This window comes from Protopterus annectens, chromosome 1.part1 (assembly GCF_019279795.1).
Source record: "Protopterus annectens isolate FY-2018-M chromosome 1.part1, PAN1.0, whole genome shotgun sequence".
Taxonomy (NCBI): Eukaryota; Metazoa; Chordata; order Ceratodontiformes; family Protopteridae; genus Protopterus; species Protopterus annectens.
This window is the reverse complement of record NC_056726.1, coordinates 357,323,947-357,346,023: the sequence shown is the minus strand read 5'-3', so window position 1 is coordinate 357,346,023 and position 22,077 is coordinate 357,323,947. Positions and strand designations below refer to the sequence as shown.

The following is a 22,077-nucleotide window of genomic DNA, read 5'->3' as shown; positions in this document are numbered from 1 at the left end:
GGGGTTCTCCTTATCAAAACAGACACCACAGTAATGTGGTATATCAACAAACAGAGAGGGACCCAATCTTACCCTCTGTGCAGGCTACCCATGAACCTGTGGTTGACAGCTTCCTCCATGGGATTACACCTAATTGCCCAATACCTACTAGGGATCAACACCACCCTGGCAGACCACCTAAGCAGAAGTTTACTGGACACCCACGAATGGCAGCTCCACAGAAAAATCTTTTTGCAAGTCATTCAGGAATGGGGAACTGCGGAGGTGGATCTCTTTGCTTCGCACCTCAACCACCAGCTAAAAAAATTCTGTACCAGGGAGTATCACCACCTAGCATGGAAGTTGGATGCCTTGACCTTGCCCTGGAACTCCTGCTTTGTGTACACATTCCCTCCTCTGCCTCTTATTCCCAAGGTACTGATCAAGATAAGGAAGGAAAGACCAAAGGCCATCCTCATTGTTCCATACTGGCCCAGACAGCATTTGTACACTTTACTGCACAGCCTGAAATTACAGCCTCCCAGGCAGCTTCCCCTGATCTCAGACCTCTTGACCCAGGTGTGTGTGTGTGTGTGTATGGGGGGGGGGGGGGGGGTTGCTGCACCCAGACTTGCAGACTGTCAAACTGTCAGCATGGTTAATACTTTAAAAGCAAACAAGGGGTCCCTGTTAACCAAACAGGTTCTAGACATTATCACAGAGGCCAGAAGGCCCAGCACCAGAATATCTTGCGTAGGGAAATGGAAAAGATTCTGTTCCTGGAGCCAGTCCGGAGGGGGCAGTACCTCATAACCTTCCATTCCTCTTAGCCTGGACTACCTAGCTGAGTTACTCTATAGTGACCTCTCCTTCTCTTTTATTAAAATCCTTCCCTCAGCCATTTTGGATCATTTCTAAACAGACCAGCCCCTCTTCTCTCATCCTTTGATTAAACAATTCCTCAGAGAGGCTTCTAATTTCAGACCTCACAGAAGGCCACCCATGCCAGCCTGGGACCTGAATTATGTTTTAGAAAAACTAACCTTATCACCATTCGAACCTGCTGCTTCAGCAGAATTGAAATACCTCTCCTGGAAGACTGCTTTCCTACTAGCTATCACCTCAGCCAGAAGGGTTTCAGAACTTCAGGCACTCATGGCCGTTGAGCCATTCATCATTTTCCATGCAGACAGAGCCTTCCTGAGGACTAACCCCTCCTTTATGCCCAAAGTGGTATCTGATGTGACCCTTAACCAGGCCATATATCTACCCACCTTCTTTCCTAACCCTCAAAACAAGGGTGAAAGAATTCTGCACTCACTAGACGTGCACAGACAACTTGGATACTACCTGGACCATACTAAACCCTTTAGAAAAACAGACCAGCTTCTTGTCAGCTTTGCCCCAGGGGCAGAGGGGAAGCCCATTTCCAAGCAAATCATTTCCAAATGGATATCACACTGTATCCATTTCTGCTACAGACTACATGGGAAACCACCCCCTAAGTCTATTCATACCCATTCCACTAAGGCAGCCTCCACTTCCACAGCATTCTTCAGAGGACTTTCCACCAGGGACATTTTGGAAGCTGCCACCTGGACCTCTGTCCATACCTTTACAAAGCATTACCACCTACCTCTTTTCTGTAAGGCTAGGGCAGGGTTTGCTGACCCATGCCTAGGGCTCTAACTAATCCTGCCACCTCTCTCCTCAGCTTTGGGAATCCTCCCACAGGTGATGACTGCAACAGTGAAACACGAAGAACATTATACAGTTGTGTACACTTAACATAAATGTAGATGTTTGAGTGTATTCACTGTTGCAGTCCTAGTTTCCCTCCCTCCTTCCCCCTTATATTCTCTTTCCCTAGGGAACATAAGCTTCCCACGGTGGCTTTTTGCCACCAGGACCACTTTACCATATTTCCATGTGCTTCTGATGGGTTAGGGCAAGAAAAACTGATGTAATGGTGTCGGCTGCCTTGCTTTATAGCACTGATGACCTGACGTCAGACTACAGGCGACAGCAGCCGACGCAGAAAAACATTGACTCTGGTATTCGGGCCAGCCGAGGGCTACCACAGCAGGGATAACCCACAGGTAATGACTGCAACAGTGAATACACTCGAACATCTACATTTATGGTAAGTGTACACAACTGTACTTTCCCACTACACAGAGTTTACACTGAGGACAATCCTATCAAAGATCCCACCAGGACTTTGCCACCGAAAAGGGGGCATAAGCCACTTTAGCATTCTAAAAGACCTCTGGGAGGCTTCCTCCTAAAAATTAACCTGAGAAGAGTGAGAAGTTCAAGGAAACAAAAAGACATGACCTACATCAGTCACTGCAGCCAAGTGCTCCATATTGTGCAGAACGCTCCGCGTCTGTGATTGAATTAGCCCACTGTTCCGCTTTGAACAGTGGTGGCTCCACTTTGTGCTTTTTGACTGGCTCTTATATTGGTTCATAGGTGTGTACTAGGCCAACGGCCCTGGAGCGTTTATAAGCCTAGCCCATAGAAGGGCACTGACATCATGCCACCATTAGTTCCTGGTGTCTCTATCAAGCAGAGCTACTGTAATGATCCCCAGGGTCAACTTTCTATTTCCTCATCCACTCATCAAGATTTCTCTTGAAAAGGGCTAGTGAGGTGCTCTGCTTGACAAGTGTGGAAGTCTTTTCCAGAGTATGGGCAGTCTCTGGGTTATGAACCTGTCCCTCCAGCATGTTCTGTTAATTGTGGTAATGAGGTTGAGGTCCCTGGAGCGTGTGGTGCGGAAGGATTGGGATTTCATTAGGTGTAAGATTTGTAACAGGACTGGGTCAGACATGACTTTGTAAGTCAAGCAGAGATTGCCTTTTAATAGACGTACACCTTAATCATTATGCCAACTGCAATTCCCATTAACAGTCTGTGGATTCAAACTCTGCACTGCATGTGTTCTTCTTCAGAACTAACTGCATTAACACACTTGAGCTACTGAGAAACTTTTTTTTTTGGCAATTATAGCCAATCTGCATTGCACTGTAAGAGCCAGTCAAGTAACTGCTCCTGGAGCAAAGGGAGCCAATCAGGAGAAACAGAATGAGGCAAATCATGTACTGCTGCTAGCTTTTTTCACCATGCAGAAAGCTAATACACTAACAGCTTTCGCATCTTTATGCATTTTTTGAAGAATAAGAAGCAGAGAACACCTATGTGTGGTATTATTCACTGACCAAAATCTTCTTTGATTTACCAGAAAATCGCAAGTTGTATGGTAAGGGCAGCACTTTCAGGCAAAGTCAGGGACTTTCTGCAGATTTTGATGTTGGAGGTTGCATTAGAGGAGCGTAGGGTCCATGTATTGAACTGTTTCAATGCTGCAGGTTTTATAACCAGAAAGTTTTGTAAAATGAATGTTTTTTTTTTATATATAAAACTTCTGTATCAATCTTGAACAAAAGTTGCGTTCCTTGTGGCTGAATCTGCTTAATTGATCTTGTGCTTCTTTACCTTCTGGACGGTCCTGTTGAGTGGGTGATCGGGTGAGCAAAGTGGGATTTAGTGCTGTTGATGTGTATCTCACATAAAATAATGGCCTTTTTAAGCTAATTTTTTATTCTTTTGTCTTTTATTGGGTAAAGATGGAAATATGGGATATTGCATGTGCATAACTGTTCCCAGAAGCCCTGTACAAGCATGTTAACAGCTGCATAGAGGCAGCTGTACCCACCAGGAAGAAGTACAGAAGTAACTCAAAAAACAAGCCACCCTGGTAGAATCACAAAATTGATTGGATGTATAACAGAAGGAAGAAAATCATGGCAAAAGTTAAGAGGTGCAGTACCCAGCAGGATAAAAGCACTCTCGTCAAACTAAACAATCAACTCAGAGGACAAATAAAGTCTACCAAAGCCAAATTTGAAGTAAGTTTGGCCTCCCAGGCCAAGGACAACCACAAAACATTCTTTAGCTATGCCCACAACCTCAAAGGCAATACACAGTTGTGTGCAGAGCTCATTGTAAATGGAGCCACTTATACTGATTCAGAAGATATAGCAAATCTCCTGGCTGATAAATTCAGCTCCATCTTTACTTCTCTCTCTCTCCCCCTATACCCTCCCTCAGGAAATATCCTCATGTATAACTTCCCCTACTATCACTAGGGGATAGGTCTTTAATGCTCTCTCTAAGACCAAGAACACTACATCAGTGGGCCCGGACAGTATCCCAGGATGCCTTCTAAATAGCATGAAACATGACCTATCAGAGTGTCTGGAATTACTATTTAACTTTAGCTTCCAAACAGGCTTCATGCCTCATGAATGGAGAAAGGCAACAGTCATCCCTGTTCACAAAGGCGGGCCATCTACTGACCCTGGAAACTATAGATGCATAAGTCTCACTAGTCTTAAACGTAAAGCCATGGAAAGAATTATTATGGAGATGATCAGTAGGGCTATAGTAAACCTCCAGACACTGGACTCAACCCAATCATGCCTACTCAACCTGGTGGACTTCTTTGAAAAGGTCACCAAAGCAATGGACAAGGGCAAAATCATTCACACTGCCTACCTTGACCTGGCCAAGGCATTTGACACAATACCCCACTCTGGCATTGTTGACAAACTCAGGAGGTTAGGTACAAACCCATATGTCACCCGGTGGATAGCCAGCTGGCTCACAGACAGTACCCAGGAAGTTAGAATTGGGGAGTCCACCTCTACAAAGAGGCCAGTCACAGGTGGAGTCCCTCAGGAATCAGTCCTTGACCTCTCCTTTTTGGCATTTACTTCTCAGAAGTCAAGGCAAATGTCAGTGGTTTCTGGCTGACTAGATTTGCAGATGATTGCAAATTAGGAACTTTCATTAAATCTTATACTGACACAAATGTTCTCCAGGAGAGACTGATACAGACACACAACTGGTGTCAGAGCCATGGACTAAAACTAAATGCCAAGAAATGCATAATAGTATCCTTTGTGAAGTCATCCATCCCTGGTAACTATCATATTGACAACACACCCCTTAGAGTTGACCCCAGTAGTCAGGGACTTAGGGAGACACATAGATAGTAATCTAGTCTTTGATCATCACATGTATACAGTGGTGAGGAAATCATTCTGTGTTGCGAAACTTATAAACAAAGGTATGGCATCTGAGTCCAGGGAAGTCATTGTTCCACTGTATTCGGCATTCGTCAGATCTATCATTGAGTACAATGCCCCCTTTAGTATGTACCTAACAAGGCATATCCAACAACCGGAACGTCCACAGAGGATCCTTTCTAAAAGAATACTTAAGTAATATGTCCTGTGCAGACCACCTCAAGGCCCTATCCCTGTATTATGTCTCTTGCAGGCTTTTAAGGAGAGATCTATGCCTGGTATACAGGACATTGTCAAACCCCACTCTTATGGGCTTCCTGCAGATCCACAAAACAAACATTACCAGAATTACCCATTCTATAGACTTAAACCTTGCCTGTGGTATAAATAGGACCTGTTGGAGAAATAGGTATGTGTCCCAGAGACTACCTCATCTCAGGAACAGGCTTCCCATCCATGTGAAAACAGAGTTCCTCCCTAACCCAATTTAAGTGCAGCTTGGACAATTGGATGGGAAACCGGAAATTCATCCCTGGTTTGGCACCTATGTCTCTAATGCAAACAGGTAACTTGTAAATGGTTCATCTCTCAGGCCCATGCTTACACTTATCAAGGGTTTCACAACTTGTCAGAGATTTGGGCTGGGTGGCTAGGCTTAAAAAGGCCCTTGTGGTCGTAAACACCTATGAAGCTTCACAGCGCCCCTTATCACAAAATCTGTTGTGTCCAAGGCTTCTGGTATGCAGGTATGCAGACATCAGTACTTTTGGTTTCTGGCATGTTCTCTTGGATCAACATGTCGAAGTTACCATTGACAGACAGAGATCCTTTTGCAGCTGATGCCCATATTCTATATTTTGGAAGGGGAGTGTGGAATTCTCAGAATATTTGTATGCGAGTAGGTTCACAGTGACTGTATTGAGGTTTCAGTTCCTCACCAAGACCCAAGGCCTGAATTGCAGCTGTTTTCAAGCATAGTTGATCCAGGAAAATGAAAGTTAGGAAATGCCTCAATCCAGTACCAGTTTGGGCTTCATGTTTTGATACTCCAGTTCAGCTGTGTGAAACTCTTATATCTTACCTGAAATCTAAGAGTACTCAGCCAGATATGGTACTGGTATCAGAAATCCCTTCTAATAAGGGGAACAGTGTATCCTGCTGAAGTACATTCTGCTTCCTCTGACTCTGAAGCTGATAAACTAACCCATCCACTGAGACCCCAAACACAGACACCAAGGATACCTTGATCTGTTCTCTCTCCATCAGAGCACTTTTCCTTTGGGGATACGGTCCACAGAATGAATGAGGCCTTTCAGGGGGATTCTAGGAAGTACTTTGAGGCCTAGCAGAAATATTGGGCCTTCATGGAGTTTTCCTGAATATAGGCTATTAGCTGTGCCTCCAGTGCAAGAAGTCCTGGAGAATGGTTTTCAGAATGCATACCTGGAGCCTGACTCCCTTCCTCCTATTTCCTGGAAGTCTGACCAGTTTTGTAGGGTCAAGGAATCTCACAAGTACCTTTATAGAAACCCTGCAGCTGGTCTAGATGTGGTGTCTGGATGCTAGCAAGGGAGCAGTTTCAGCTCCTACAAGGAAGCACATCTCAAATGACAAAGTGAGCAGACCTCTTGATGTGGGAAGAAAGTATAGATTGCTGCTCCCTTGGCTTTCAGGGCTTTAAACTGCCAGTCTTGCATGCTTTCTTAGCAACAGACCCTGTTTGAGTATATGAGGACCAAAGTAGCAGGGACTTGACAATAAAGATGTGAAACAAAAGTTGTTGGATCTATGTGATCTCTTTTACCAGGTAGCCAAATGCATTAAGAAATGTAGGCTGTGGTGCTGTGATTGTATCTGTCAGGGCAGCTGCACTGTGTCAGTCATTACCAGACATGCCTGGTTGAATATTCCTCCCTCCCAGACAATGTGACGTCAAGGATCCTAAATGCCCCATTAAGTAAAGATTTCCTCTGTGTACTCCCTACTCAAGAGATGTACAAGAATCTAGATGAGAAAGTAGGACTACCCAGTCATTTACACAGATTTTTCCAACATTTGTGCCTAGGTAAAGCAGGAATTTTCCAGCCAAGGCATGGCCTTCAAACATGAGACAAGAACCCACCAGATCTGACAAGGGGGGTGCAGAAAGGAGTAGAAAGCAAAACAAAGAGAAGCACAGGAGCGCTCTGGGACTGAACCCCCAGGGATCAGCCTTGACTCTTCCTGGCTGCCCACACCAAGACCCCCCCCCCCTTCCAAAACCTGAAGAGTTCTTGCCTGCCTTTATAAAAACAATTGGAAATAGTCGTTCAGGACATGAGTGCTAAGTATTATAAAAAAAAATGATACATTCTTCAGTTTTAGAGAGGTCTCAGTTCAAAGGTATTCCACCAGTTCAGAGAGACCAGACTCAGTTCATCATTCAGATTATTAGAGTTATGTGGAGAGACAATGACCATGGAAAGAGTTCCTTTGCAGGAGGAAGGCACAGGCATTTACTCCAAAATGTTTCTGGTCAAAAGAAAAGAGGGTCTTTGGAGACGCATCTTAGACCTCTCCCATGTAAACCAATTTCCAAAAGTACCAAAATTTGTCATGCTTACCCTACAACACTATTAACGCTGATGCCATAAGCAGCCTTCATGGCATCCCTGAATTTGATGGATGTTCACCTTCACATCCCTATAAGCAGAATGCACAGAAGATTCTTATTTGCAGTAGGGGAGACCATCATCAGATTAATGCTTTGACCTTAGGCTTTTCCACTGTGCCCGGAGTATTTGTACAATGTCTAGCTCCAGTGCTAGCTTTTTGCAGCATAAAGGGCATTCATATATTTTCCTACCAAGATGACTGCCTTATTTTATCAGAAGGCCTACCAGGCTGCCTTAAATGCTAAGAATGTTACTCTGAGGTGCTTCACAGAACTGGTTGTTAGTCTGTTAAATTTGGTAAACTTTTTTGATAGTCACCACATCCATGGACGACGGGAAGACGGTCTGCACCACCTACCTTGATCTGGCCAAAGCCTTCGACACTATTCCCCACTCGGGCATAATAGATACTCTCTCAACTGGGCATCAATCTGTATGTTACCAGATGGGTAGCTAACTGGCTCACTGATACAACCCACCTTGTCAGAATGGGGGAAGCCACCTGAAGCATTAGACCCATAACAAGCAGTGCACCCCAGGGTTCAGTCTTGGGGCCTCTGTTATTTGGGATAAACTTTTCTGAGGTGCAGGCCAAAACCAGTGGGCTGTGGCTGACCAAGTTTGCAAATGACTGCAAGCTGGTTGGTGTCATCAATTCCCCTAGTCATGTGGACATCCTCCAAGAGGATCTCACACAAATAAATCACTGTTGCCAGAAATTTGGCCTCAAGCTGAATACCAAAAAATGCATCATCATCCCCTTTGAGGAGAGTGACATCCCCAAAAATTATCACATTAATAACGTTCTAAGCGCACAACCATTCGTGAGGGATTTGAGCACCCAGGTTGATAGCAACCTGACTGTTGACCACCATACTGATTCTGTTGTATAGAAAGCTTTCTACATGGCCCACCTCATAAGTAAGGGCATCTCATCCAGGGACAAGGCGGTCATAACATCCCTGTATTCTTCCCTTATAAGGTCCATTATTGAGTACAACGCCCTGTTCAGCATGTACCTCGCAAAGCACATGCAGCAACCGGAGAAACAACAGAGGTTCCTCACCAGGAGAATCCAAGGGCCTCAAAAAATCTACCATACACAGATAGGCTCAAAGCCATATCCCTCTACTCACTTTCATACAGACGCCTCAGAGATGACCTGTGTCTGGCATACAAGGGGATCTTGGACCCGTCTGGATGAGACTGCTGCATATCCACAAGTCAAGCTCCACTCGAGTAACCTGCATGTGCGGCTTCAACCTGGTCTGTGACATCAGTAGGACGTGTTGTCAGGACAGATTTGTGTCCCAGAGACACCACCGTCTGTGGAATAGACTCCCTGTCCATGTCAAGCAAAGTACTTTACCCCTTTTTAAGCACAACCTGGATAACTGGATGGGAAATAGAAAATACATCCCAGGGAATTCTACCTGTGTCCCTACTGGACAAGGGCATCGGGTGCTGACTTGTCTAAACATAGGCTAAACTCTTGGCTAGGCTTATAAGGGCCTCAGGGCCAATAGCCTAGTAACTTCCTATGATCCTAAATTCTCACTCATTCCTTCTCAGAAAGAGATCTTTCTGGATAGCAAGTCTGGCCACTACTCAGTGCAGAGCATTCCTTCTTCAGGACAAATTGGCGATGCTGTCAGATTTGTCTATCATTTTATCCCAAAAAAGGAAAAGATTATAGCCAGAGAATATCTGAGGCTGCTAGAGTACGTGGCAGGAGGCATTTTGATGGTGCCTTTGGTACACCTCCATATGAGAAATTCCATTGGTATTTGAAATGCAGCTGGAATCAACACCTCCAGAACACACACCAGCACTGGCTTCACATAAAAACACAAACCACACACCCACCTTCAGGGAGGCTGTCAAAAATATACCCAAACAGCAGAGACCTCCAAGGCAGGAATGCACTCGACCACCACAACACAACACTAATCACGAGACACATAACTCTCCTAAACAGTGTGCCACTCAAAGCCCCTAAGACAAAATAGCATGCCCAACACACTAGTCATAGGTGACTCGATAGTGAGGCACACTGATGTCCCACTCACTAGGTTGAATAAGGAGAAAGTAACAGTCAGCTCCCTCTCAGGTAACAGGATCCACCACATAACGCATGCATTCAGGTCCCTCAACAACAGGTAAAAATATGACTGTGTCATTGTACATATGGGTGTGAATGACCTGAGACATACCTCCCTGGACTACATGAAAAGAGACATGGATGAGCTCTCGGATTATGTAGCCAAGGTGAGTATGACCCTAGCCCTGAGCAGCATCCTACCGTCACCCAGAATGATACCACAGTAGAAGCAGAAAATGACTGATTTCAACAATTGGCTTAGTTTCTGGTGTCATTCTAAGGGGATCCAGTATCTGTCTGCCTGGGATGACATGATTGACAGACCTCAATGCTTTGCCAGAGATGGCCTGTATCTTTCAACCCTGGGCTTCCGGATACTGGCCAAGGCTCTTGCCACCCCTATAGTGCCTTTTTAGGTGGTGGTCCAAAGACCAAATTACCACCGTAACAGCTACAAACAAATGCAATCTGTGGGTCATGCTACTCAATGCTAGAAGTCTAAATCTCAAAATGCACTAGCTCGAAGCACTCCTTAAAATGGAGAACATCGACATTTGTGCTGTAACAGAGACCTGGTTCAAGGCAGCAGAAAGCACCCCTGCACTGCCACGCTATAACTCATTCCATACCTTTCGGACCCAGAACTTGGACCAAAGCTCCAAAGGGAGTGGTGTTTCCATGTTCGTAAAGGATGCACACACCTCCAGACTGGTAGCCCAGCATAACGCATTAGAGATACTTCATGTGCAGCTAACATTGGGTAAGACAGCAATTCAGGTTGTAGCCTGCTGTAGGTCCCCAACCATGTCCTAAGACTCACACTCTATATTCCTAAGCAAGCTGGAGAATATTAGGGTCCAACCTAACACTCTCATACTGGGCGACTAACTACCCCTCCATTAACTGTGAAAACTACACATGTACCAATACACTTGCCCAACGTTTCCTGGAATTCATTAATTCCAATGTCCTGCTACTCTGTTATATCTTTGCCAGATAATCATTGTCTGTTTTTTCCTGTAGAAATTTATATGTCCGTGCCAGTAAATCATTGTTTTAAATTTCCTTTAGCAACTATATTAAACTGATTAATTCTTCCTCTTACGTGTTACTTAACTGGAGCTTTTCTACTTAGCCTCCACTGAAAATGGCTACCATTGCCCAGTTGGAGTTTCTTTGTAAATAAATGTCAATAAATTAAATAAAATAACTTACAAATCTGTGCTTTGATTATAATTAAACATCTTTACATTTGGGTTACCACTCCTGCGATCTCTCATTTATAGGATACATTGAATGGCATTACCCAGATAGTAACTTCCGTCCAGAAGACAGTGTAAATTATATCTAATTTGTACAGGTGCCATAGAGCAGACCTAGGGATGATGCATCTGAATGAAAATACAGCCAGAAACATTTGTGGTTGCCAAAGCCACAACATAGGAGCTGTATGTGACTACACAAGAATTGCAGTGTGTACATCCAGTACCCTAGTTTGAGTTGTTTGTTTTACATCAGTAACCATCAGAGAGCAATCATAAACATCCAAATCAAATGACTGAAATCTCAGCTATCCTTCTTGAAAGTGATACAAATCTTAAAATAAAACTGAAAATTGAAATTAATTAAGGAGTGGTTAGAACTTAGTTTGCTTATGGTTCAGCTCACTGCACCTGGCATGGTCTTCAGATTTGTTGTCTAGCTCTGTTCTCAGATGGCATATCCTGATGATATTGAAGTAGCCCTTATTGATGCCTTATAAATGCTGACACTAAAGCCCCTCGAGAGAAATTCTAAGCTGGAAATAAGGTTTGAAGGACATTTTCAAGCCAGTGCCAAAACATAGTTCAGAAGTTGTCCTGCCGCAAAAATTAATTTCTTTTGGAAGCAGCAAGAGTGGTCTACAAACTGTATAGTTTAAGCCTCTCTCCAAATGGACATGTAAGTGTCCTTTGTCACCAGAGTTCATCAGAACAGAAGAGCTTTTTACCTATGCCAGATATCTGTATAGGTTGAGTATCAGTTTTTCTATGGTTGGGTTCCTTGCATCCAGTATTTTTTATCCTTTGTAACATTGTGGAGGGCCAAGCTGTGGACTAAGTTAATTAAAGTAGTCTGCATATCTTTCCTCCTTTCAGGACTTGAATTTCATAATAGTCCAGCTTACCTGAACACCGCCCAAGTCTATTGTGTCTTGGAAGATGCTTTTCTTGTTGGCCATTACTTCCTATTGCAGGATCATGAAGCTTCAGGACCTTATCTGTAGGGAACCATATTTGATATTTTTCAAGGCCAAACTGGCTGTTTTATCTGACCCATTTCCTTCAGAAGGTGGTGTCAAAAATTGTCCTTAAACCATTCTGTCCAGGTTTCTGTTTTCTTTTAGAGCAGACATCAGAGAAGAAACTACTGTTCACCACTCCTAGAACTGTACCTCCAGCTCAGGTTGTACCTGAAATGAGTGTTTCAGTTTAAGAATATAGAATAGGTGTTTGTTTCTTTTGCTCCAAATAGGGAAATGTTTTACAGTTGCTGAGCAAAGCATCTCTGATATTATTGATAACTGCTATCTTTTGCATCAGGTGGTGAATTGTGCATTTCAAAATGCAGGTACCAAAGACCACCCCACTAAGCATGTAGCTGCTTCCACTATTTGACCCTAAAATATGTCCAGTGTGGACATGTGCTATGGCCATTTAGTCTTCAGTTCACCAAGTATTACTGCTAGGATGTTTGGCAAGTTTCTCACATAGTTTCCATTTTGTTTCTTTGTAATTTTTTTTTTTGTAATTTTGTTAAGCTTTTGTTGGAACTTGTATTTTTTAGTTGATATTAAAGGATAAATGCAGTAATTCTTAAATGGCAGGACTTTAGAGGGAGTTTTTTAAATCATTTGACTTGACTGGGAATGTACTTCATTAAAATGAAAATTGCATTGTCTGTCTTTGCAGTCTTTCATTCACTCTGGAGCCATCTGTAAACCATCGTGATCACAAACAATGCCACTTTGAAGCATCAATAAAGCAGTCAGTTACTCACTCAGCTCTGTACTTAGTATTTCTTTGTATAGTTTGGCAGCTCAATAAGCTTTTGGTTGAAATATGTACATTGGAGATGTATTTAGAAGAGCAAGTGAGAGTTCTGAAATGAAGGTAAGAAATGAGTACATATAACATAGGATCATAGGAAGTCACTAGGCTATTGGTCCTGAAGCCCTTACAAGCCTAACCAAGAATTTAGCCCATGTTCAAACAAGTCAGCACCTGATGCCACTGTCCAGCAGGGATATAGATGGAATCCCAGGGGTGTATTTTCTGTTCCCCATCCAGTTATCCAGGTTGCACTTAAAAAGGGTTAATGAGGTACTCTGCTTGATGTGGAAAGGGAGTCTATTCCACAAAAGGGGGAGTCTCTGGGACACAAATCTCGCTCAACAACAAGTCCTGTTGATGTCTCAGACCAGGTTGAGGTTGTGCATGTGGATTACTCGAGTGGAGCCTGACTTGCAGATATACAGCAGTCCCATCAAGGCAGGGTCTGAGATTGCTTTGTATGCCAGAGAGAGGTCACCTCTGAGGAGCCTGTAGGAGATTGAGTAGAGGGACAGGGCCTTTAGCCTCTCTGTGTAGTGTAGATGTTTGAGGCCCTGGATTCTCCTGGTGAGGAACCTCTGTGGTCTCTTCAGCTGCTGCATGTGCTTTGTGAGGTACATGCTGAAAGGGGCATTGTACTCAATAACAGGTCTTGTAAGGGAAGAATACAGGGATGTTATGACCACTTTGTCCCTGGATGAGATACCCTTACTAATGAGGTGGGCCATGTAGAAAGCTTTCCGTACAGTGGAGGCAATATGGTGGTCAAAAGTCAGTCTGCTATCAACCTAGGTATCCAAGTCCCTCACAACTGATTATGTGCTTAGGACCTTATTATTAATGTGATAATTTGTGGGGACATCACTTTCCCCAAAGGGGATGATGATGGACTTTTTGGCATTCAATTTGAGGCCATGTTTCTGACACCAGTCATTTGTTTGGGAGAGCCCCTCTTGGATGATGTCCACATCACTAGGGGAATTGATGACAGCACCCAGCTTGCAGTCATCTGCAAACTTGGTCAGCCATAGCTCACTGGTTTTGACCTGCACCTCAGAAAAGTATATCCCAAACAACAGGGGCCCCAAGACTGATCCCTGAAGTACACTGCTTGTTACGGGTCTACTGCTTGAGGTGGCTTCCCCTATTTTGACTAAGTGGGTTCTTTCAGTGAGCCAGTTTGCTACCCATCTGGTAACATATGGATTGATGCCTAGTTTTGAGAGTTTATCTATTATACCTGAGTGGGGAATAATATTGAAGGCTTTGGCCAGGTCAAGGTAGGCAGTGTCCACTGTCCTTGGGTTTGTTGACTGTCTCAAAGAAGTTGACCAAATTTAACAGACATGACCTCCGCTTGACAAGACCAAAGTGTGTGGGATCAAATTTTTGGAGGTTGCCAATGTCCTTGTTAATGAGGTTAGTAATAATCCACTCCATGGCCTTGCAGATCAGGCTAGTTAGGCTAATGGGCCTATAATTTCCTGGATTGGTGGATGCTCCACCTTTGTGCAAAGGGATGACAGTAGCTGTCCTCCACTCGGCTGGGACAAAGCCGGTACTCAGGCTTTGGTTGAATAGGATACCTAGTGGTGCTGCAAGTTCCTGCCTGGGATGTTATCAGGTCCCATGGAGGCTGTATTTTTTGCCTTTGAGAGAGCAGTGATGACCTCTTCCCTAGATATAAGGGGAAGAGTGTAGGTACTGAGGATGTCCTGATTTACTGATGGGGGGACAGAGGGGTGGAGTTTTCAATGAATCTGCCAGACAGTAAGTTTGATTTATGTATGACATTTGTATGTACTCAAACAAAGGAGACCTCAGAGGCAAAAACATACGTGATCTCCACAGCTCTCCACACCACATACCACACACAGTCCACACACCTGTTTCTCATAGCCACTGAGGCTTAACCTTAACCCCAACATATTAGTCATAGAAGACTCCATTCTGTGACACAGAGATATACCTCTCACCAGACTGGATAAGGAGAAAGTCACGGTTAGTTGTCAGTCAGGGGCCTTGTCTATAGGGGTCTTGTCCTCCCTTATAAGGCCCATAATTGAGTACAGTGCCTCATTCGGCATGTACCTCACAAAGCACATGCAGCAGCTGGAGGGACTACAGAGGTTCCTCACCAGAGGAATCCAGGGCCTCAAAAATGCAATAGATTAATAGAAAAATAGATAAACAATTGCTGTCTTTAACTTCTGACAATAGTAGATATATGGCTGACTGTCTTGTCTTGCTTCCATTTTTGTATAAGTGCTTGAGTGTGTGTACTTTGATATATTTAACTGCGTTCTAATTCAGAATTTTTGGCTTGTAGTGTCTAATCAAGTTGCTTACTCTGTGCACCTTTGCCTGTCTCTAAAACAAGCATTGATATATTTTCTGTCTGTTTTCTCTGCCCAGGATGTTGCACCTTACATGAACCCTTGTCCATATACAGTTTCTCCAAATACTCCTGTATCTCATGTTTTTAATCTGTTTCGCACTATGGGACTGAGACATTTACCTGTCGTCAATGCTGTGGGTGAGGTAAGTGTAGATTGTAGATGTTTTTTATTCCTGTTAATCCTAGGAGGCATTTGTTCTTTCCTTTTCTATATTAGAGGTGTTCAGTGTATATTTTCTTTCTATCTGCTCTTCTTGTGTTCATAGTTATGTTTTATTTTTTTGTTTTGTGTACTGTGTTTTTAAATAAACCTGATTTACAGAGATATAATGTCAAACATGTAACAGTGATAAACTCATGATTATAGTTAATGTAGGATAGCACCCCGTGCTCTAGTTTTTTTCTCCTTCCATGATTCTGTTTGTTTACTTGCTTCCTTACTTTTTGTATTTCAGTAAATGCAGTACTCCGTTCCATATGATATGCATTTCAATAAATGCAGTGAAAAGCTTCCTAGCACTGTGACATAGAGGGATAAAGACCTGACTCCACACCAGGTGTCCCATATTCAAGTAGCAACATGGGTGCTGAAGGGATTGGTTGGGGGGAAGAATGAAAGTGAGTAACCAATGTCAGCTCACCCATCCTGAGGAGAGGATAGCAGTTTGGGTCACTACATAGGAAACATCTTCAGGAGTGCATAATATACAGAATCACCATATAGTGGATATTAGAAGCCATTAATAAAAACTCCCACCCTTTCAGAGAATGAGTGAATGAAGTACGCAACTCTCTCCTCCCAGGGGAGTGAATGGCCAGTGGTCTCTTGTCTGTGGATAGAACAGATGGGTCCACTGAGTTTCCAAGAGGCTGCTTAATAGTCATTGTTTTTTTTTGCAAAACGCTACTATGCTACACTTTTTACCTTTAGCATGAGACTGTACCCGATGTACTGATAAACAGTATCATACTAAATGTAACGAAGTACACCGCAGTAGTGTTTAGCAAAAGAGCTGCTCCCACCTCATATGTTTTAAGTGGTGCATTTCTTCAAACAGATCCTGTCATAAGAGACCTGCATACTTATGTTGACAGCTCTCTCTCATTCAGTCATCATATTTCCACCATAGTCTGGAAATCCGTTTATCTGTCACAGTTAATTTCCCTTATCAGACCCATCACTGAATACATTTCCCCTTTATTATGCATAAATATCTAAGCATATTGCTCAGCGACTATTAACCAAAAAAATTAAAGGCCTTATATCCTTCAGCTATCTTGCTAGATTAGTACAATTCTCCTTATACTTAGTGGCCTACCAGCTGCCCCAAAGTGACCCATGTCCCATTTTTCAAGCCATGAAAGAGCCAGTCCATCCGTCCACAATCCCTTTTCACATTTTTGCACATGGGGTCAGGGTGTCACTTCAACAGTGCCAGTCATCTAGAGCCAAGCTTTACACTGCCGAGTGCCTAATCCTGCCTCAGTTGTTGTTCCACACTACACACTAGCATGCACACTCACAACTGTGGCCAATCAAATGTCCATGCCACCCAATACCTGTCATTGGAATGTGGGAGGAAACTGCAGCACCTGGAGGAAACGCATGCAAACTGAGGGAGGACATGAAGGCAGATCATGCCTCCTGAACCTGATCGACTTCTTTGAGGCAGTCACCAATGCCGTAGATGAGGGTAAGGGGGTTCACACAGCCTATCTTGATCTCGCCAAGGCTTTCAACACCATCCCCCATTCTGGAATTATAGCTAAACTCACTAAACTAGGTATAAATCCCTACGTCACAAGATGGGTTGCCAACTGGCTCACTGACAGAACCCAGATTGTAAAAGTTGCAGACTCCAAATCTGACCTCAAAGCAGTGACAAGTGGAGTACCACAGGGTTCCATCCTGGGACCTCTCCCGTTTGGTATCTACTTCTCTGAAGTACAGGCTAACACAGAAGGCCTCTGGCTAACGAAGTTCGCAGATGACTGCAAACTAGGAGCCATAGTCAAGTCCCCAAATGATGTAGACATCCTACAGAAGGGCCTCGCTGAGACAGATGCTGGTGTCAGAGCCATGGCCTCAAGCTCAATGCCAAAAAGTGCAGTGTCATCCCCTTTGGTAAAACCTCTGTACCCATGAACTACCATAGGCAGCAATCTACTTAACACTGAATGCGTGATGAGAGACCTTGGGACCCAGGTGGACAGTAGTCTCTCCTTTGATAGTCACATCGCCACAGTAGTCAGGAAGTCCTTCTACATGGCACACCTCATCATAAAAGGGTTCTCAAGCAGGAAAAAAGAGATCATTGTTCCCCTCTACTCGACACTCATTAGACCCATTATAGAGTACAACACCCCTTTTGGAATGTACCTCACAAGACATCTGCAGCAGCTGGAAAGGCCACAGAAGTACCTCACAAAGAGGATTACTGGCCTCAAACAAATGCCCTACACTGACCGCCTCAAAAAACTCCAGCTTTACTCCGTAGCATATCGCCTACTCCAAGGTGATCTCTACCTAACATATAAAGCTATGTCAAACCCAGAGCTGTTGGACATGCTACACCTAAAGAAATCCCAATCCCTCCGAGCTACATGCTCTAGGGACATACACCTTGTCACCACAATAAACAGGACATGCTTGAGGGATAGATTCCTGTCCCAGGGACGTCCCATACTCTGGAACAGGCTACCCATCTATGTCAAGCAAAGTTCTTCATTAGCACTCTTCAAGAAAATCTTGATGAGTGGATGGGAAATATGAAATACACCCCGGGGATCACTTCTGTGTCTCTGCTCGACAGTGGCACAGGAAAATAACTTTCTTGGGTGGCGTAAGCCAGGGAACCTTGTTGGCTAGGCTTACGTAGGCCCCTTGGGCCAATAGCTTATTATCTACCTATGAACCTACATAAAGGGCAACCCAGCTGAGAATCAAACTGGGGAACCTCTTGCTGTGCAGTGACAACGCTATCTGCTCTGCCACTGCGACCCAGTCCTATATGAACTTCTGTTTCTTTGCAAAACCATTGGCTCTGCAAACACCAGTCTAGGGACCTAAGTTTACACTAACAAATAATCAAGTCTTGCTGGAGGGATGGGTTCCTGACTCAAAGGTCAGTGGTTGGTGTAATTGTTAAGGTGTTTACCTCACGGACAAGAGGTACAGGGTTTGATTCTCACTAAGGGGAAACTGGCTAGGCTCAAAGTGGTCCACAAGGGAAGCTAGCCTAGTACTTGCCAATGACTCTCTACAAAAGTAGTCCCAGCCTATGGAACAAGTTACCACTACAGGTCAAGCAAAGTACTACTTTGTCTGCCTTTAATTCTAGTCTTTACAATTGGATAGGTAAAACAAATTTACACCAGGGTTATCATTGTATGTGTTTGATTTGGGAAGTGAGCACTATAAAATGGTCATAAAGGGGTGGCAAAATCTGTAAAGCATGTCTTCTTAAAGGTTTATATGGCTAGGCATCTTATGGTCTTTATGACCAGTTGCCTATTATTGATCCTGTGTTCTGTTTGGTGCCTCTGTCACGTTCTTAGTAGGGGGTCCTCTGGTTCCGTCTTACTGTGTGATCTGCTCCATGGTGGCTTGTCATATTCTTCAGTTAAAGCTCACCTGTCAACTATTTCTACTTGTCTGCCCATGAACCTTCCTTTGGCCTTTTGGTTTCAGGTCAATCGATTTCTGAAAGGCGTCCTTCATATCAGGCTCTTGAGAAAGAATATTCCTCCTCAATGGAAGCTCAGTTTTGTTCTTGAAAAATTGACTCAGTCTCCTTTTGAACCTGCTAGTTTAGATTCCTTGCAACTTTGTACTTGGACAACTTTTCTGCTGTTGGATTTTACTTCTGCCAAGAGTGTCCTCCTTTTTTTTAATTTTTCACAGAGACAGAGTATCTTTTCACACTAATCCTTCTTTTATGCCTATAGTGGTTAGTGGGTTGTCCCTTAATCAGTTTATTCAACTTCCTTTTTTCCTTCTCTGCAGTCTGCTAGTGAGAAGATTCTCCACACCTTAGAACTTCATAGGCAGCTTAGATATTATTTGGATAAAACAAAGATCATTTGCAAATCTGAGCAACTGCTTCTTTTCATCCCAGGACTGTGGGCTTAGATGTTTCTAAGCAAACCATGTCCTTCTAGATTTCTCTAAGGCCATTTCCTTTTGTTGTTCCTTTCATGGAAATGGCTTTCTTGATCTGTAAAGGCACATTCTTCTAGGGCGGTTGCCTGTTCTAGTGTCTTTTTCAAGGGTTTGGATACCAATTCTATCCTTGAAGCTGCTACTGGGGTCCTCTGTTCGTACTTTTAGTAAGCATTACAAATTGGATGTTGTTTTCAGGGCCAGGGCAGGTTTTGCAGGACTATCCTGCATGAGTGTGTAGAGGGCTGTTCTGTGTCTTCCTACTCCCAGTCTGTTCCTTAGCTGTTATACTCTCCCTTAAGTGAAGAATACTGCAATGGTGATATGGAAGGACATAATACAGTTGTATAACAATCATAACATAACAGTAGATGTCCTTCTTTTCATTGTTGGAATATTCGATCCCTCCCTCCTGCCCCCCCCCTGCTATGGCTGTAGCCACTGTCTTTTGTTACCCTTCTGGCTGAGGGGCTTTCGCTTTCTTTTCCTTCTGAACTTTTTTTTTCTGGATGTACATGTTCTACATTGCTCTTGGGGGTATTTTGTTCCTCTTTGGGGCAATTCAGTTCTGAATATTTGCATCTGTACTTTACCTTTATGCCCTATGCAAGGAGCATATGTGTGATGTATGGTGCCTATAAAATCCAAAGGTTTTGGTATACTGGCCCAATGTTGGGCTGCCCTTGCCAGGAGATCCTATCATTGAAGAATACTGCAACAGTGAACAGAAGGACATCAGCTGTTATGGTAAGATTTCTACACAATTGTACTTTCTTCTGGAAACTTATACTAAGTTTAAAACATCTGAACCAATATAAGGCTTACAGAGATTTACAGTGCTCATACGTCAGTTCTTGTTACACTTCCAGAGCCAAGGAGCCTGGCCTGTTTCTGCTTCCTAAGTATGCATTACATATACATTCACATCTTCATTCGTCCAGCACACAAATATGTTTTGTAGGATCCATTTAGTTGGCCGTTTTGAGCATTGCTTCTTAGGATGCCATCAGCACTATGTTTTTATCAAATGCTTAAGTACTGTGGCAGATAGCCTCAGTGAATGGGGATTTGTGCACTTCTAGACTTGTAAAGATGGTGATGACCTGTTTCCAGAAGGACTGCAGTATCCTTTCTGGGCAAAACAGTAGAATTGTTCCACATATTAGGGACTGTCAACATCTCCATATTCTCACTCACAATTTTTATGTACTTTGTAATTCAGTACAAAACAATTGTATTTAAAGCTTTAGAAGTAGTGGCTACAGCCATAGTGGTACTGATTTTAGTTAGTCTCCAAATGAAGATGGTCCAGTTGTCTGTCATGATTCATTTGAGGTAATCCTTCATTGTCTTGGCTATGCTGCCACTGATTCCATCCAGAATGGTTGCTGTGACCCTACTGGCTGAACTGAGCTTCCTGTTTTCCCTCTTACAGTACTGATTAAATGATAGTCATGAGTGCTAGCAAGCACAACTGTGACAGTCATTTAAATTATGTACAGAGCCAGGGAATTTGATCTCAGAATGAGATTTACCTACAGATGAATGTCATAGAGCTGAGAAAAATACACAGAGTTCTGCATCCTCCCTTGTCCTTACTCAAGGAAAGACAGAGTCTGATCATAGCAAAGATCTTGGAGATGATATTATACATCAACAAGCAGGTAATCAGCTCCATATTGAAACATCTGCACTCAAAATGCCAAGTGCAGACACACCAAAAAAATAAGACAGAAAATGCAAGTGAAGACAAAATGTTGATCATCACTCTTCTCCTGTAAACTTCTTTGTTTGCAGGGGACAAGGCCTTCACAACCTCCAAACGTGTATATACTAACTCTGAGATCGCCATACCTCGGAGAAAAGAGAATATTTTGAGAAATGGCCATCTCAGACTTGGTATAAGTCAGTTTTTCATCCATTTAGTCTCAGTGTTTCCAGACTCACTCCAGGGGGTCCTGGCATTTCAAATGGTTATCAAGGTAATCACTTAGTCTTGCTTCCTATATTCAAAACCAGTGATGTTGTAGAAATAGGGCACATCATTCATACTTTTTCTAGATATCTGTCACCTACCTGCTTACAGACTGTTCCTGCATCTATCACCCAGAAAGTGCTTCCAAAGCATACGTTGCAGAACTGTGAGATTCAGGAACAGCTTCTTCCCTAATGTCAGGCTGCTGAACTCTAATAACCACTACACTCCATGATGGCCACCTGGATCAGCAAAATCTGTCTCAACTGTGCATTAACCTGGTTACCAGTTTCATCTAATACTTAATGCAATGTTCACCATGACTGTAACTTATAGACCATCTAGGGCAGTAGCAATGCAGTAAAATATCTCTTCTTTCAGTGCAGTACATGTTGCAAATTAGTAAATTAACCATAGTGCACTACTCCAGTGTTCACAGTGCAATACTCGGATGTCTGTTTCTGTGCAAGGATCAATGCAATGTCTTAACCAAGTACTTGTACAATATTAAAGTCTCATCCAAGTAAGTGTTCACTTCGAAAAGTGTTAAAATGTATTTCTAATTATGTGCAATATTAGTCTGTCTACCTGATGTAATAGCTAGGTGTTATATGTGTAAA

General features: G+C 43.3%; 1 protein-coding gene across 1 annotated transcript in view; it reads left to right on the top strand.

Annotated features, from left to right (window-relative positions):
• Positions 1-22,077, top strand: part of CLCN6 (chloride voltage-gated channel 6) — a 1,280,196-nt gene that overhangs the window by 1,051,272 nt on the left and 206,847 nt on the right. Inside the window, exon 22 of the mRNA XM_044075232.1 lies at positions 15,338-15,463. Coding sequence (XP_043931167.1) covers positions 15,338-15,463 — 126 coding nt within the window. The remainder of the gene's footprint in view (positions 1-15,337; positions 15,464-22,077) is intronic.